The 12,372-nt window shown below is 49.3% G+C and overlaps 1 protein-coding gene across 1 annotated transcript in view; it reads left to right on the top strand.

Moving 5' to 3' along the window:
- The first annotated feature begins 7,958 nt into the window (after nucleotides 1-7,958).
- The window catches only part of PRKG1 (protein kinase cGMP-dependent 1), a 530,425-nt gene continuing 526,011 nt past the window's right edge, over nucleotides 7,959-12,372 (top strand). The window contains exon 1 of the mRNA XM_074590625.1: nucleotides 7,959-8,779. Within this exon, the coding sequence (XP_074446726.1) occupies nucleotides 8,085-8,779 (695 nt within the window). The 5' untranslated portion in view covers nucleotides 7,959-8,084. The remainder of the gene's footprint in view (nucleotides 8,780-12,372) is intronic.

Genomic DNA, 12,372 nt, shown 5'->3' on the forward strand with positions numbered 1-12,372 from the left:
AGCAGTGATAGGTGGACCCTCAGGCGATCTCCAGTCATCTACATGGTGGCAATCAAAGAAGCTTTTTGGCTGCTGTAACTTATGACCTATTGTTTTCTTGACTTCAGAGGTTTTGCCTTTAAGAGTCCCAAGCAATACTGAACTCAAATATATTTCTAGTCTGTCTCAATAGTACTTCAGAGAGGAGACAAAATAAAAATTAGTGAATCTTCCCATGGTGATGGTTGGGCAACGAAGGGCTCTTACCTAGAAGCAAACAGGAATATTTTGCTTATCTTGAGAGCACCGCCGTGCAACAAAAAAGAGATGGAAATATTTAAGATCTGGAACAGTGTGTGTGTTGTTGTTTTTTTTTTTTTTTTCTGCAAAAGCATGGAAAGTGGCTCACAGTGCTCATCTGGGAACCACCTGGTTGGTTCAAAAGACATGAAGGACATAGTCATTGCTTGACACGGTAACGTGTTGCGGGAAACCAGGAGACTTTTGATCAATTGTGTCATTTCCCATCAGGAATCTCAGAGCAGCCGTTTCATCAAGAACTTGACTTTGTGTCCATGTGTCTTTTCCTGTCTGTCTTGGAAGAATGAGGCATTGGGATTTAATATTTGGCATTAAGTATTTTCCACGTGTCAGAACCCCATTTCACAGCAATAATGCCATTCGCAGGCCATGCTGCTCGTGCTGGGGAAATGTAACTACCAAGTATGGCAGCTCACTTTTGCAGAGGATTACTTTTTTTTATTATTATTATTATTTTTTGGACAGAGAAGCAAGTGGTCATGAAGGTTCTTTGATTCCTGTAGTTTTGCAAGAATGAGAAAGTGCTGTGATGGGTTTCATCGTAGACAAATGTATATTCTCGGGATTGAATTCCTACAACTCCTGATGTTGTTCTCCATCGCTCTCCACGGGGTAACCCCCCAATGTCTGTGCTGGCTCTGGCTTTGCCAAGTTTTGGGTTATAAATGTGCTGTTTTGCACATGTGTTGGACAATGTTCCTCAACAGGCTTTGCTCCTCCTCCTGTGCGTAGCTTCTTAGTGCTTTCCTGAGACATACTGATCCAATTTCTTCCTTCTGCCTTGGAAGAAATTGGGGGATATTTCAGATGCTGCCATTCCAGGTGAGGGTTGGGGAAAAGCTGAAATGCTCTGGAGGATGAGCTTTCTTGAAAGGTAAAGGGATTTTTATTATCAATTTACAATTTTTTTTAATTTTATATTTTTAAAAAGCTTTACAGAAAAGATGCTTAATTCAGAAAAGCCTGCACTTAAATGTGTAATAAGATCAAGTGATGGAAGAAGATAAAAAAAGGAAGTTATTACGTGGCAATCTTCTGTTTAAAAGGTGAGGGAGGGACGCAAGTCTGGCAGAAAGTGACTACTTTTTATCAAGTTGTGACAAAGCTTTTAATTTTTTTCTGCACGTTCAATGTTTTTTGTGAAAGTTACCACGTGCGGAACGGCAGTGAGGATACAGCCTTAAAAACCACAAACGCAGAGAGGGGAAACTCCTCTGGGACAGCATAGAGGGGGGGAAAAAAATATAAATAAATAATCCCACAGCAGGAATTTGGGCGTAGACGTTCAGAGCATCTAAATTTGGATGCTGGGTTTTTGTAGCCCCGAGAGGTCTTGCTTGTGCAGTTTAACTTTTGGGTTGGGTTTTTTTTGGGCTTTTTTTGTTTTGTATTTTACCCTCTCAATATTAAAAAGAAAAGCGCTCCTTGCAGTCTATATGCTGGCAGAAATGCTGCAGCGGGACGGCGAAGGAGGGGGAAACGAGCCGGCCGTACGTCACGGCTGCCTGCAGAAGGAAAGGGAGCGTGGCTGAGAGCCCGTGCAGTCGCGCAAATGCCTACAGAGGGGAAGAGTTAATATCATTTTTATAACAACATGCCAAAAGCCCTGCGGGGCCTGGGGGATCAGACTGGATAAAACTAGAATGAAATCCCTGCTATCCTTGGAGTTGCTGGAGGCTTTTTCTTTTTTTTTTTTTTTCCTCCCCCCCACTATCCTCTGATGCTGTTGAGCAGTTGTGGTGAGAGCACGGCCATTAAAGCACGTATGTGGCGATACCGATGTATCCAAATAAATACTTTCGGCTCCCTGTTTTTCCTTAAATTAAGGAAAACGACATCCTGCTCGTGGTGTCCTGGTGATGATTTTAATTTCTATTCATACAAGAAGAAACTAAGCCGATGGGACTCCATGCAAAGCAATAAGTCATTAGCAACAGTGGGGAAAATGTGACAAAAAGCAAGAGGAGAAGAATACAAAGAAATATTTCCAGCTTATCACTGCAAGAAAAATATTTTATGTGGGATACCACTATACTTCTGTGAGCTAATGGAATTTTGTAAGCCCAAATCCTACATATCGGTGATCAGGATAGTGTTCTTCAACTCAGGGTGTCTGTAACGTCCTTTTGCCGGAAGTTTTGATGGGTTGTAATTAATGGCAGGGGGGGAGGACAAATTCAATCCTGTTCTATGGAAATGCCTGAGCGGCATCACCAGGCGCTTCCTGTGATCCAAAGGAGCAATGTATTTCTTGCACGCTTTAGTAGCCGCAGGGCTTATGGCTGTAAGCCACGCGGCATTTACATCCTCACGCGCTGCTCGCTGCCCAAAGCCAACTCGAAGGCGCTTTTTGAAGGTGTCAGGCAGCAAGGAACACTGTAAGAAGCTCTGCAAGGAGCTTAGCATGCAGGCTGCTCCGTACTGTTCAGCTGCCAGGGGACTGGGGAGGCTGAATTTTAAACATAAATATCTCTCTTTTTTTTTTTTTTCTTCCATTTCCCCATGCAAAGAAAAATGTGTTTGGATGCTTTCTACTTCCCATTTGGGGGTGGTACCCAAATGGGTCTTATAGCTGTTAGTAATTTAGACACTGAGGAGGTGACATAGTTTATTTTTAATTTTATTTTAATTACCCAGTGAAACAGATACTGAAATGACGCTCACTGAAGATGGAAGCTGCACAAAATTAATCCTTCCTCTTTGTAATCTTAAAATGCCCTCCCATAACAAGTTATCTTGTGTATGATAAGGAAAACGATTAAAAAGGAAAAACCTGGAAGAAGGCAGAGAGTGCCTGGGCTCCATCCAAATTCAATTAGCACTCGATCTGGTACCACCCTGCTTTTGGCACCGCACCTATTCCCAAGGGATGATTTGCTAAATAAAGCTGAAAGGTGAAGGGAGAACATGAACAAGGCAGGGCTGGGAGGTGCTGCGATGATGTGATTAATGGCCAGTGAGGACCACCGGTGTCACACCTGATACCTGGCGTACCGTGTCCCATGGGACATGTGGCCGCATCTTCTCTTGCACTGCAGCCATGCGTCTGAAGAGGGACCCTCTAGATCGACATATATGAAATATCTGCTGCACTTTAAAAAAAAAAAAAAAAAAAATGCCTTTGATGGCTTTTTTTTTTTTAATCACTGCCTTTATTAATGCTGTCCTTCTATAAACGTAAGTGTAAGCCCCTCTAAATGTCGGAAAGTCCTACCTAGTGCTCCACCTGTGTTATCTGGTCCCTAAGACAGCTGCATCCCTAAGGAAGCTGCCACAAAACTTTAGCTGGTGTTAAGGGGCGGGAGGGGGAGGACCTGTTAACTACGTTTAGACTTTTGTCACTATTTAAACAGATCACAAATACCGATTTAGTTTTTTTTTAATTCTTTTAATCTACTTTTTTAACATGGAGGGGATTACTGACATCCTGTGGCTCCTCCAAAGCGCACAGCACTGTGACCTCAAGTCCACTCTGTTGCTGCAGAGCCTCTTCACTTGCAAAAGCAAGTTTAAAAGAGGAAGGGGGGTGGGGGCTGTACAGGCAGAATAAAAGCCAGGGTATTGATTTTATAAAAATCCAGCATCACCTTTGATACTCTGTTAAAGTTACACTAAGGGATAGCTGGCACAGCTTCCAGTGGGATAATTACGGCCCCACTCTGAGTAATGTCTGCGTGCTTTGGGCTTGCAAAGTGATCTGCCTTTGTTAGAAGGAGCTTGAATGAGAAATGAAGGCGCTGATTCTTCCTGAGTTCGATAGCTGGCACATTTTGCATATCTACTGTCTGTAAACGGTTTTCTATAGTGCTTCATAACAGCAATGCCACTGGGAGCCAAGAAAACAAGCTCTGGCAGGGCTGGCCGAAGCCGACAGGATTACTTCCAGCAGCATATTGCATTTTGCCTCCTTTGTAGGTGGAAAAGTTGTGGCTGTGGATGTTCACCCACAGCCGGGAGTTAGTCATGGGAATGGAGGGACTCGCTCCTTCAGGATGCTCTGGGACCGTCGTATCTGGCAAAACGTTGCCCTTTCTCTTGTCGGTGGTATCATGCCCTTTCCTTGGGTGAACTATAATCCCTTGGGGGGTACCACCGCTCAGACTCAAAAGTTGCATTTTAAAAAAAGTGCTAATAAAAGGTGCGAATAATTAGATGGCTGTAAAACTCTTTGCCAGCTCTTACAGGAGCTACCTGGGCTACAACCAGTTTCTGCCCCAGCCGGCAATAGCTGCAACTGTCCCCATCTTAAAAGCAAAATAGTAACACCGGGGGGCTATCCAGGATGAATGGGACAACCCAGGATAAATGGGACTGGCTGCGTTGTCATTTTCTGCAGCTGCCTGGTGAATTTGCAGGAGAGGTGGGGCAGGCCTTTCTCCCCTTCCCACCTCCCAGGAAGAAGATGGGATAACATTGAATCCTCTCGTTGCTGCAAGGTCGCTGGCTGCGCTGCTCCAAACCCGCTGCCCTGAAGGGTTTCCAGTTAGGAGCTGCCTTGCTCCCTGCCTGTTTTTTCGTATGTATATGGGATGTCTGGAGGACTTAAGAGGGTCGAAGCCAATTAAGATGTCTGGCCCTACTCAGCACCTCAATTCTTCTTGCTGTTCCTTCGTTGCAGGCTGTGTTTTTATCTCCGTGCTTTTCGAAAGACGTTTGGATCTTTGGATAAAGATGTATCGCCTTTGGATAAAATCACAGTTGCTTTAGGCTGAATCCAGATACCGCACCAGGCGTGCTCCTGGAAGGGTCGATGGATGCCGAGGGTGATTCGGCTTGGTGCAGGGACCGAGGGTGGGCTGCGATTTCACCGGCTTCGCAAATCACTCGCTCTGTGGGTAGCTCTTATTTGGGCTGCCCCGGGAGCTGACCTTGAAGCTGCAGCAGTTGCTGGTTGTAAAATTGGTAACGCTCCTCGGTGACTTGCTGTGGCTGTCAGTAAGCTCTCGGATTCACTTCAGTGTCTGTTCTTAGTGGTGCATACGTATTTTTATATATATATAAATATATCCCTTAATCTAGATCCAAAGTAGATGACTGAATGTGTTTTCCCTTCTGTGACTCCCAAGCAACCAAAGCCAGATGGGTTATTAATAATAATCACACGCTGGACTACTCATATAGTTAAAACCGAGGTTGCATGGGCAAGAAGGCAGGTTGGGATCTGCTTCTGCTGTCCTCCGCTCCAGAGATTTTATTTCTTTTAAGTTAAAATTCCATCTACCAAAAGAGAACAATGTCAGTGTCTGTATTTGGGGTCCAGTAAACGTAGCGGTGAAGACGGGACAGCCTGTCAGTGCAGGGTGGCGATGACAAGGTCTGAGCTGTTGTTTTAATTCACAGTAAATATATAATTATACTTAGCTGACAGTATGCTTGGAGTTTTCTCTTTGCGCTGCTGGCCCTTAGGGCTGCGAAATGGCTCAAACCCAAAAGTGCTGTTACTGGGAAACACGGAATTGCACAGTTCCGATTTTAAAAAAAAAAAAAAAAAAAAAAAAAAAGAGTGCTTAGCTGGCTTTTAAAAATCTCTTTGGGGAAAGTTGCATCCTTCTTCTGATGCACATGTGATCGTTGTAGGACAAAAAAATGCAAACATTACATTTGGGAGTAGTCTTGTGGCTTCTGCTTGTTGGAAGTCCCATGCTGGTGTGTTGCCCTCCTCCTGCTTTCCTCGGTCAGGGAAGAAAGAGGGTTGTGGAATGGCAGCAGCATGGCCAATACGAGTGCTAAACCCCTCTCCTTGCTCTCCAAATATACTCGAGACAAGTACATTTGGGGTTTGGTTTATTTACAGGTATTCTACTGGTTTTCTGGCCATGCCTCCACGTTGGTCTTGGCAATTATTGAAGCGTGTCTTGGCGTTTATGGAAGTGAGAAGTTACTTCTGAAGTTGCTAGGTGCAGAAATTCTCTGGGAGTCCTGTACTTTGGGGATCGGGGCTTTTAGCACCGCCAGGGAACACGGGAGGGTCCTTCCCCACCACGTGCACCCAACACCCTGCGTCCCGCTGTCCCATGCAGGTCATCTTGGTGTTCCTGGGGACTGAGGACTACATCCACCTCAAATTAAACCCGTGTTATGATTGTACACTAATCTGGTATGAAGCACTGGTGAGTTCCTTGGTTAGCATCTCTCTTTAAATTGTCGTTATTTCAGTATTTATCCCACTTCCTTTTTTCCCTGTGTGGAGGCCAAAGCTTACAGGCAGTCTTTGAATATGAATAATGAGCAGTTAAAATATAACTCTGAAAAGCCTGGTTTGACACTGGTGAAATCTTGACTGCTTATGTGTTTTATAAGTAAATTATGTATTTTCTGGTGTATTTCTTTCTCTAGTTCCCCAGCAACAATTACTTTCACAGGAGGATTGCAGGGACGGTGCTCCTGTTTTCCTAAATGAAGTGGGTTTTTAAGAAATAAGATTTTTTTTTAAACAGGGAAATATATCATGAAGGTGCTGAGCATCAGCATCTGGCTGAGCTTCCACTGTCCCTCCCCAGCATCACACCTTCTCTTCCCAAGCAGTGTGTGGATGGTCCGTCTGTCTGCCTGTGCATCTCTGCCCCGAGCTACATGATCATTTCCTACACGAGATGGCGCTCTTCGCCTTTCAATAAAGCAAAATGCAATTATTAATAATATTTTTTAATTTTTTCCCCTACCCCAGTGCTTGCCCCCCTCAGCCCTGCCTGAGCCCTTGGGAACCAGGAGCAGCCCCGACCCCGGATGCTTCCAACCACATGTGAAAGGCTGGAGGGACAGATACAAGTGTGCAAAAACACCCCACCACCTCCAACTCATTAAAAGAGAGGCTGCTAATTGACTTTTCCACCTTAATTAAAGACTCCTTTGATACAGCCTTGTCCTCTAAGCCCAGCTCAGATGCTTTGCCCTGTGCTAGCCTGCGAGCCCCAAAGCCAGGGGGCAAGGCCCCATGGCTGCTCCAGGTTGGAATGTGGACCCTGAGGTGTTCGTGGGCTCCTTTTGGGACCAAGGCCTGGCTGTGGGGCTGGGACAGCCCCCTCTTTTTGCTTGCAGTAAGGGGCTCCTGCCCTCCTTCCTGGAAGCAAGGGTAGTTGGGGAGAGGAATGTGATAGGGGAATGGATGGTGCCCTTTGCCAGCCGGCATTAAAAATTCATGTGCGTGATGGGCTCTTCCAAATAAGTCCAGGAAGGGTGAGTTCCTGCCTCCTCAGAGCTGCTGGCCAGCACTCAGGCTGCCTGCCCTCCACAGCCTGCATGTGTCCCCCCCAGGGGACCAGGTGCCACCAGGTCTGTGCCTGGTGAGGGGCGCAGGCTGGGATGAGGGGTACCTGGTGGGTGGGAAGCTGGGTGCCCCACAGGGTGATGGGGATGGGTGGGGTGACCGCGAGGGCAGGGATGTGGGGCACCTGGAGGAGGGCGGGGAACCCTGGGGGGAAGGGATGCGGAGTCCTTGATGGGGAGGGGAGCAGGTGCCCAAGAGGGGTGGGAAGTGGGGTGCCCCAGCAGGGAGGTACACGGGTTGTCCTGGCCGGGAGGGATGCGGTGAGGCACGTAGGGTGCTCCGGGGATAGGGGTACCCGGAGGGGGACGGGGGTGCCGAGGAGGGGGGCGATGCGGGGGAGGGCAGCGGCGGGGTGTGGGATGCTGAGCTCCCGGGAGGGAGGGGAGGGCCGGGGCGGGGCGGGGGGCGGCTCCACGTGGCTCATTAGCAGAAGGCAATTTAATATTTATGAAGTGCTCTTGTTTGAATCCCAAGTCTTCGGCTCCAGTTACAAGGAGCTGCGTCACCCTCCGATCACATGGTAATTGTTGCTATTTCCAGGATCCCAGCCTCGCAGAGTGGCACAAAAGCTCTTTCCCCTTTTCTTGTCTTTTTTTTTCCCCCTCCCCTTTTCCCTTCTTTCTTTCTGTTTGTTTTGCGGTTTTTTTGCTTTTGTTTTTTTTTTTTTTCTTTTTTTTTTTTTTTTTTGGCTGGGGGGCTATTTCTCCCTTTTCCCCCCGGTTTCCCGCACGCCGGCGGAGCGCAGGGCAGCGTTCGGGGATGCCGGGGCCGCTGCCCTGACCCGGGGCGGGCAGGAGCCGCCCCCCCGCCCCTCTCCCTTCTCCTGAGGAGCGGATTCAGCCGCTTCCAGCGGTTCCTCGATGAGAGCTGCCCGTCCCGGCCCGGGACAGGCTCGGCATTAGCGCCGGGGGAGGGAGGGGGGTGGGGTGTGAGACCACCCCCAAAAATGACCGAGCTGGAAGGGGACTTCACCAAGCTGCTGCTGCTGAAGGAAGAGCGGATCAAGGAGCTGGAGCGGCGCTTGGGAGAGAAGGACGAGGAGATCCAGGAGCTGCGCCGGCGGCTGCACAAATGCCAGTCGGTGCTGCCGGCCCCCAGCCCGCACATCGGGCCCCGCACCACCCGGGCGCAGGGCATCTCGGCCGAGCCGCAGACCTACCGCTCCTTCCACGACCTCCGCCAGGCTTTCCGCAAGTTCACCAAGGCCGAGAGGTAGGGACGGGCACCCGCCACCCCCCCGCACGCCACACACACAACCCCCCTTCCCGAGTGGGGTGGCCGGAGGGAGGGAGGCGGCGGGACACCGCATCCCCCCCCCGTCTCGCGTCCCCGGAGAAGCGGCATCGATCGTGCCCGGGGGGGGGGTGGGAGGAAGCGCCGGGCGCATTAGGGGCTTTCAGCCGCCGGGAGGGAGCCCTGCGGGGGATCGGATAACCCATTACCGGCCCCCCCCCTCCCCCGCCTTCCCCTCCTTCCCCGCCGCGGCTCCGCTCCGGTTCCCCAGGGGGATGCTCGGCCGGGAGGGAGGCGGGGGGCCGGGCTGGGAGGACCCGGCGGGGCGGGAGGCGGCGGTGCCTCCCCGGCGCTGGGAAAAGTTTGCGGCGGGGCCGGGAAGTTGTTTGGCCGCTGCCCGAGAGCCGGCCCTGGGCGGGCAGCGTCCCCCTCGCCCGCCCCCTCACCCCCCATATCCCTGGGGCAGGTGCTGCCCCCCTTTCCCCGGCTCCCCTTTCCCGACCCCATCCTCCCAACGCGTTCCCCAAAAACTACAGCCCACGCTCCGCTACCCGTGGGCTTTGTCTCCGGTTACCCCTCTGCGCCGGTGTCGGGTACCCACGGGAAGGGTTGTTTCTTGTTGAGGCGGGGGGGCTTTGGGTCTTCATCCCTCACCCTGGGGGCTCTGGGAGTTTCAGTTGCGTGGCTCTCTTGGTATAATACAGCGTGTGAAAAGGGGGGAGCGCGGCGCTGCTCCGGCTCCCCGGGGGATTTGGAGTGGGATGGGGAAGATGCTTGTGGGAGCGCGCGAGTTCTGTGCGACTGTGGCGCGCGGGACCCAGTGTCACCCACCGCTCGGCAGAAGCTCTCACCGGGGCTCGCCGAGCGACAGACGGTCTAATTTTTTCTGTCCATGGCAATTTATTCCAGCTAAATCATTCCCGACGGTATTTCTTGTAGCTGAGCGTATTTGAGCGCGGATCCACAGCGCTCTTCTCTGTCTCCTCACAAAATGTACCTTGCCATCACCTAGACCAAACTCCTGCCCTTTCCTCTGCAGCTATTCACTTGACCTTCTTTAACAAGACTATTACTCATTTAAAGATAAACGAGGAGCACTTGGCTTTAGTTGTTTTTTTTTTAATTATTCTTTTTTGCTGACTGTATGGGGTGGTTTAATAAAACAAACCGCTACGCTCAGGGGGGTGTGTGACCACCGGTCACACAAGCGGAATGTGTCAGTTTGTCCTTCCCCAGGTTAACACATCCCTTCGCGCCCCCTGCCTGAAGCGGAGGCCGTGTCCAACTTTTTTCCTGGGCTGTTCCTTTTTTTTGAAGGCTGGGATCATTCCAAGCCTCAACAGCCACAGGGGAAGGTGACAGTGACCCAGCACCTGTGGTATCGGCAGACACCTCAATGCCCACCTGTATTTAATAACTCATTTAGGAGGTATTAAACCCACACAGGGCTCCAGAGAGGTTTAATCCTCCCCTGAGACTCCCCTCTGCTGTTCCCAGTTTGGGCTGGCGGGCCAGTGCCAGAAAACTCTGCATCCATGTGATGTTGTGAAGGGCGTTTGCCCCGTCCTAGGTTGTTCCCGTCACCCAGAAATGTTGTTTCAGTGTGCAGGAAAAACTCTCAGTGAGGCCCGCAGGCATTTCCCATCACCTTCCAGGCTGGCACTTCATCCCCCCCAGCATCTTCCCATGCCTTGGCCTGGCTCATGGTAGCCATGACGATGGTAGCCAAGCCAGTTTGGGATTGCTCTGGGTTTTTAATTAGGGTCTGCTTAATTCTTCTCCCATCTCATTGCTGGAAGAGTGATGGGCAGCTGCACAGTGCACCGAACATGCTGCAACCTGCCCTTTTTTCTTTTATTGCCCCCAAATTAATACCCACCAGTGGGTTCAATAAATGCGTGTTTTCGCGGGTGGTGTCTGGCCCGTTGATGTGGTTCCAGGTTGCTGCTATGGCTCCTGGGTGCCGGGGGTAAAGGTCTTCACTGCAGTTGGTCTCTGCCAAGAGGATGACGATGTTTCCCAGTTTTCGATGCCGACCGGAGGTATAAGTGGGTCTGGCTGGTGCCAGCTCCCTTTAATGTCTCTGTGGGTTTCTCTGGCTTTCTCCTCTAAAAACTGCTGACAGCATTTTGGCTAATTTATTTATGGGGCTAACTTACAGACCTATAACAGTCTCCTGCCTGTGTTTTAGCGACAGCAGCTGATAGCATCATCTAAACTGGGCGTCCCACGAGCCTTCAGGTCCCTGAGAGGTTGGAGATGGGTAATACCTCTTTTCTGAAACCCAGAGATAACTTCCACGCCATAAAGCCCCCAATATGATGTTTAGACCCATCTGTTTTGTGCATTGATTTCAAATTAATGCCGGTAGAAATGTTTTTATCGGGGTCTGGGATCGACCTTCAGATGCTTTTTCATCTCTGAAGACAGATGAAGATGTATCTATCAACAGTGTAAATTTTATGTATTGTCTGTACTGTACACCGACATTTAAAACTCTCAAGAAGTTGAAATGAGTAAACGGGACGATAGAAACTCAAAAAGTAGTTAAATCCCATCTGAAAGCAGTAAATAGAGTTTGTCTCCCGCAATATGTTGTGCCTCTTGTAACCCATCCCTGTAAGTGTAGCAGGGTCAGAGTTGTAAAGACTTGCAAAGATCCAAATAAAGGGCTGTGAAAACCGAAAGTTATTGAAGACCCGTTATCTTTTGTCTGGAAGTATGTTTTTATGCTGTTATTCCTTCCAATGATTTAAGTTGCAGGGGTTTTAATGGAAGAAAGCATTTCTGCGTAGATGATCAGGTGTATGGAGCTAATTCTGATATAAATCAAACTTTCTTTCCAAATAGCGAAGACACCACCGCTTCCTATGTCTGTTTTTCAAAATATGATTCTTCCCTGTCGCTTTCTTGATCAGTTTCTGCTTCGTGTTGAGGAAAGAGACGCGCTTCTCGTAAATGATTCATTAATTTATGTTTGCTCAGTGAGTTTTTTATTCACTCGTACCTAAACCTGGTAAGTGTTTTGGATCATGGACGGATTCGATGCCGTCTGATACAGCAGCTGGCAGTTGCTTAGTGCAATATAATGAAGGAAAAACCATTTGTAGGTGTTTTTTTCCTAGCACATTAAAAGCCATCCGCAGCGTGGCTGGATGATACAGCAATCGAGGCACTTTGCTGATGCCTCGGAAAGCGGTTCCAAGGAAGCGATCCCCAGTTGCTAAGCAAAGGCTTTGCCACGGGGCGAGCGCTGGAAATGATAAATGATGCAAAAAGTAAATGCCGAGGTGCACTCGGAGCACTTGGCTAGGACTAACAGCCGGATAAGGACTGGGGGGATTTTCGAAACGGCCTCGTTCCTGCCGTGAGGTGCTTTTTGAAAACCCAAGGGGTGCTAATCTGTGGGTTTTCAGCATCTGAAGATGCTTCATGCTACGTGAATGATCGACGTGAGCCATAATCCCCATCTTTTAAATCATCTTCTCGGCAAATTCCAGCAGCTGCGCTCTTTCATTCAGAGGTGCAGCATCTAATTCCAGCGTAATCCTCCTTATTGGGGTCGACAAGCC

This window comes from Larus michahellis, chromosome 6 (assembly GCF_964199755.1).
Source record: "Larus michahellis chromosome 6, bLarMic1.1, whole genome shotgun sequence".
NCBI lineage: Eukaryota > Metazoa > Chordata > Aves > Charadriiformes > Laridae > Larus > Larus michahellis.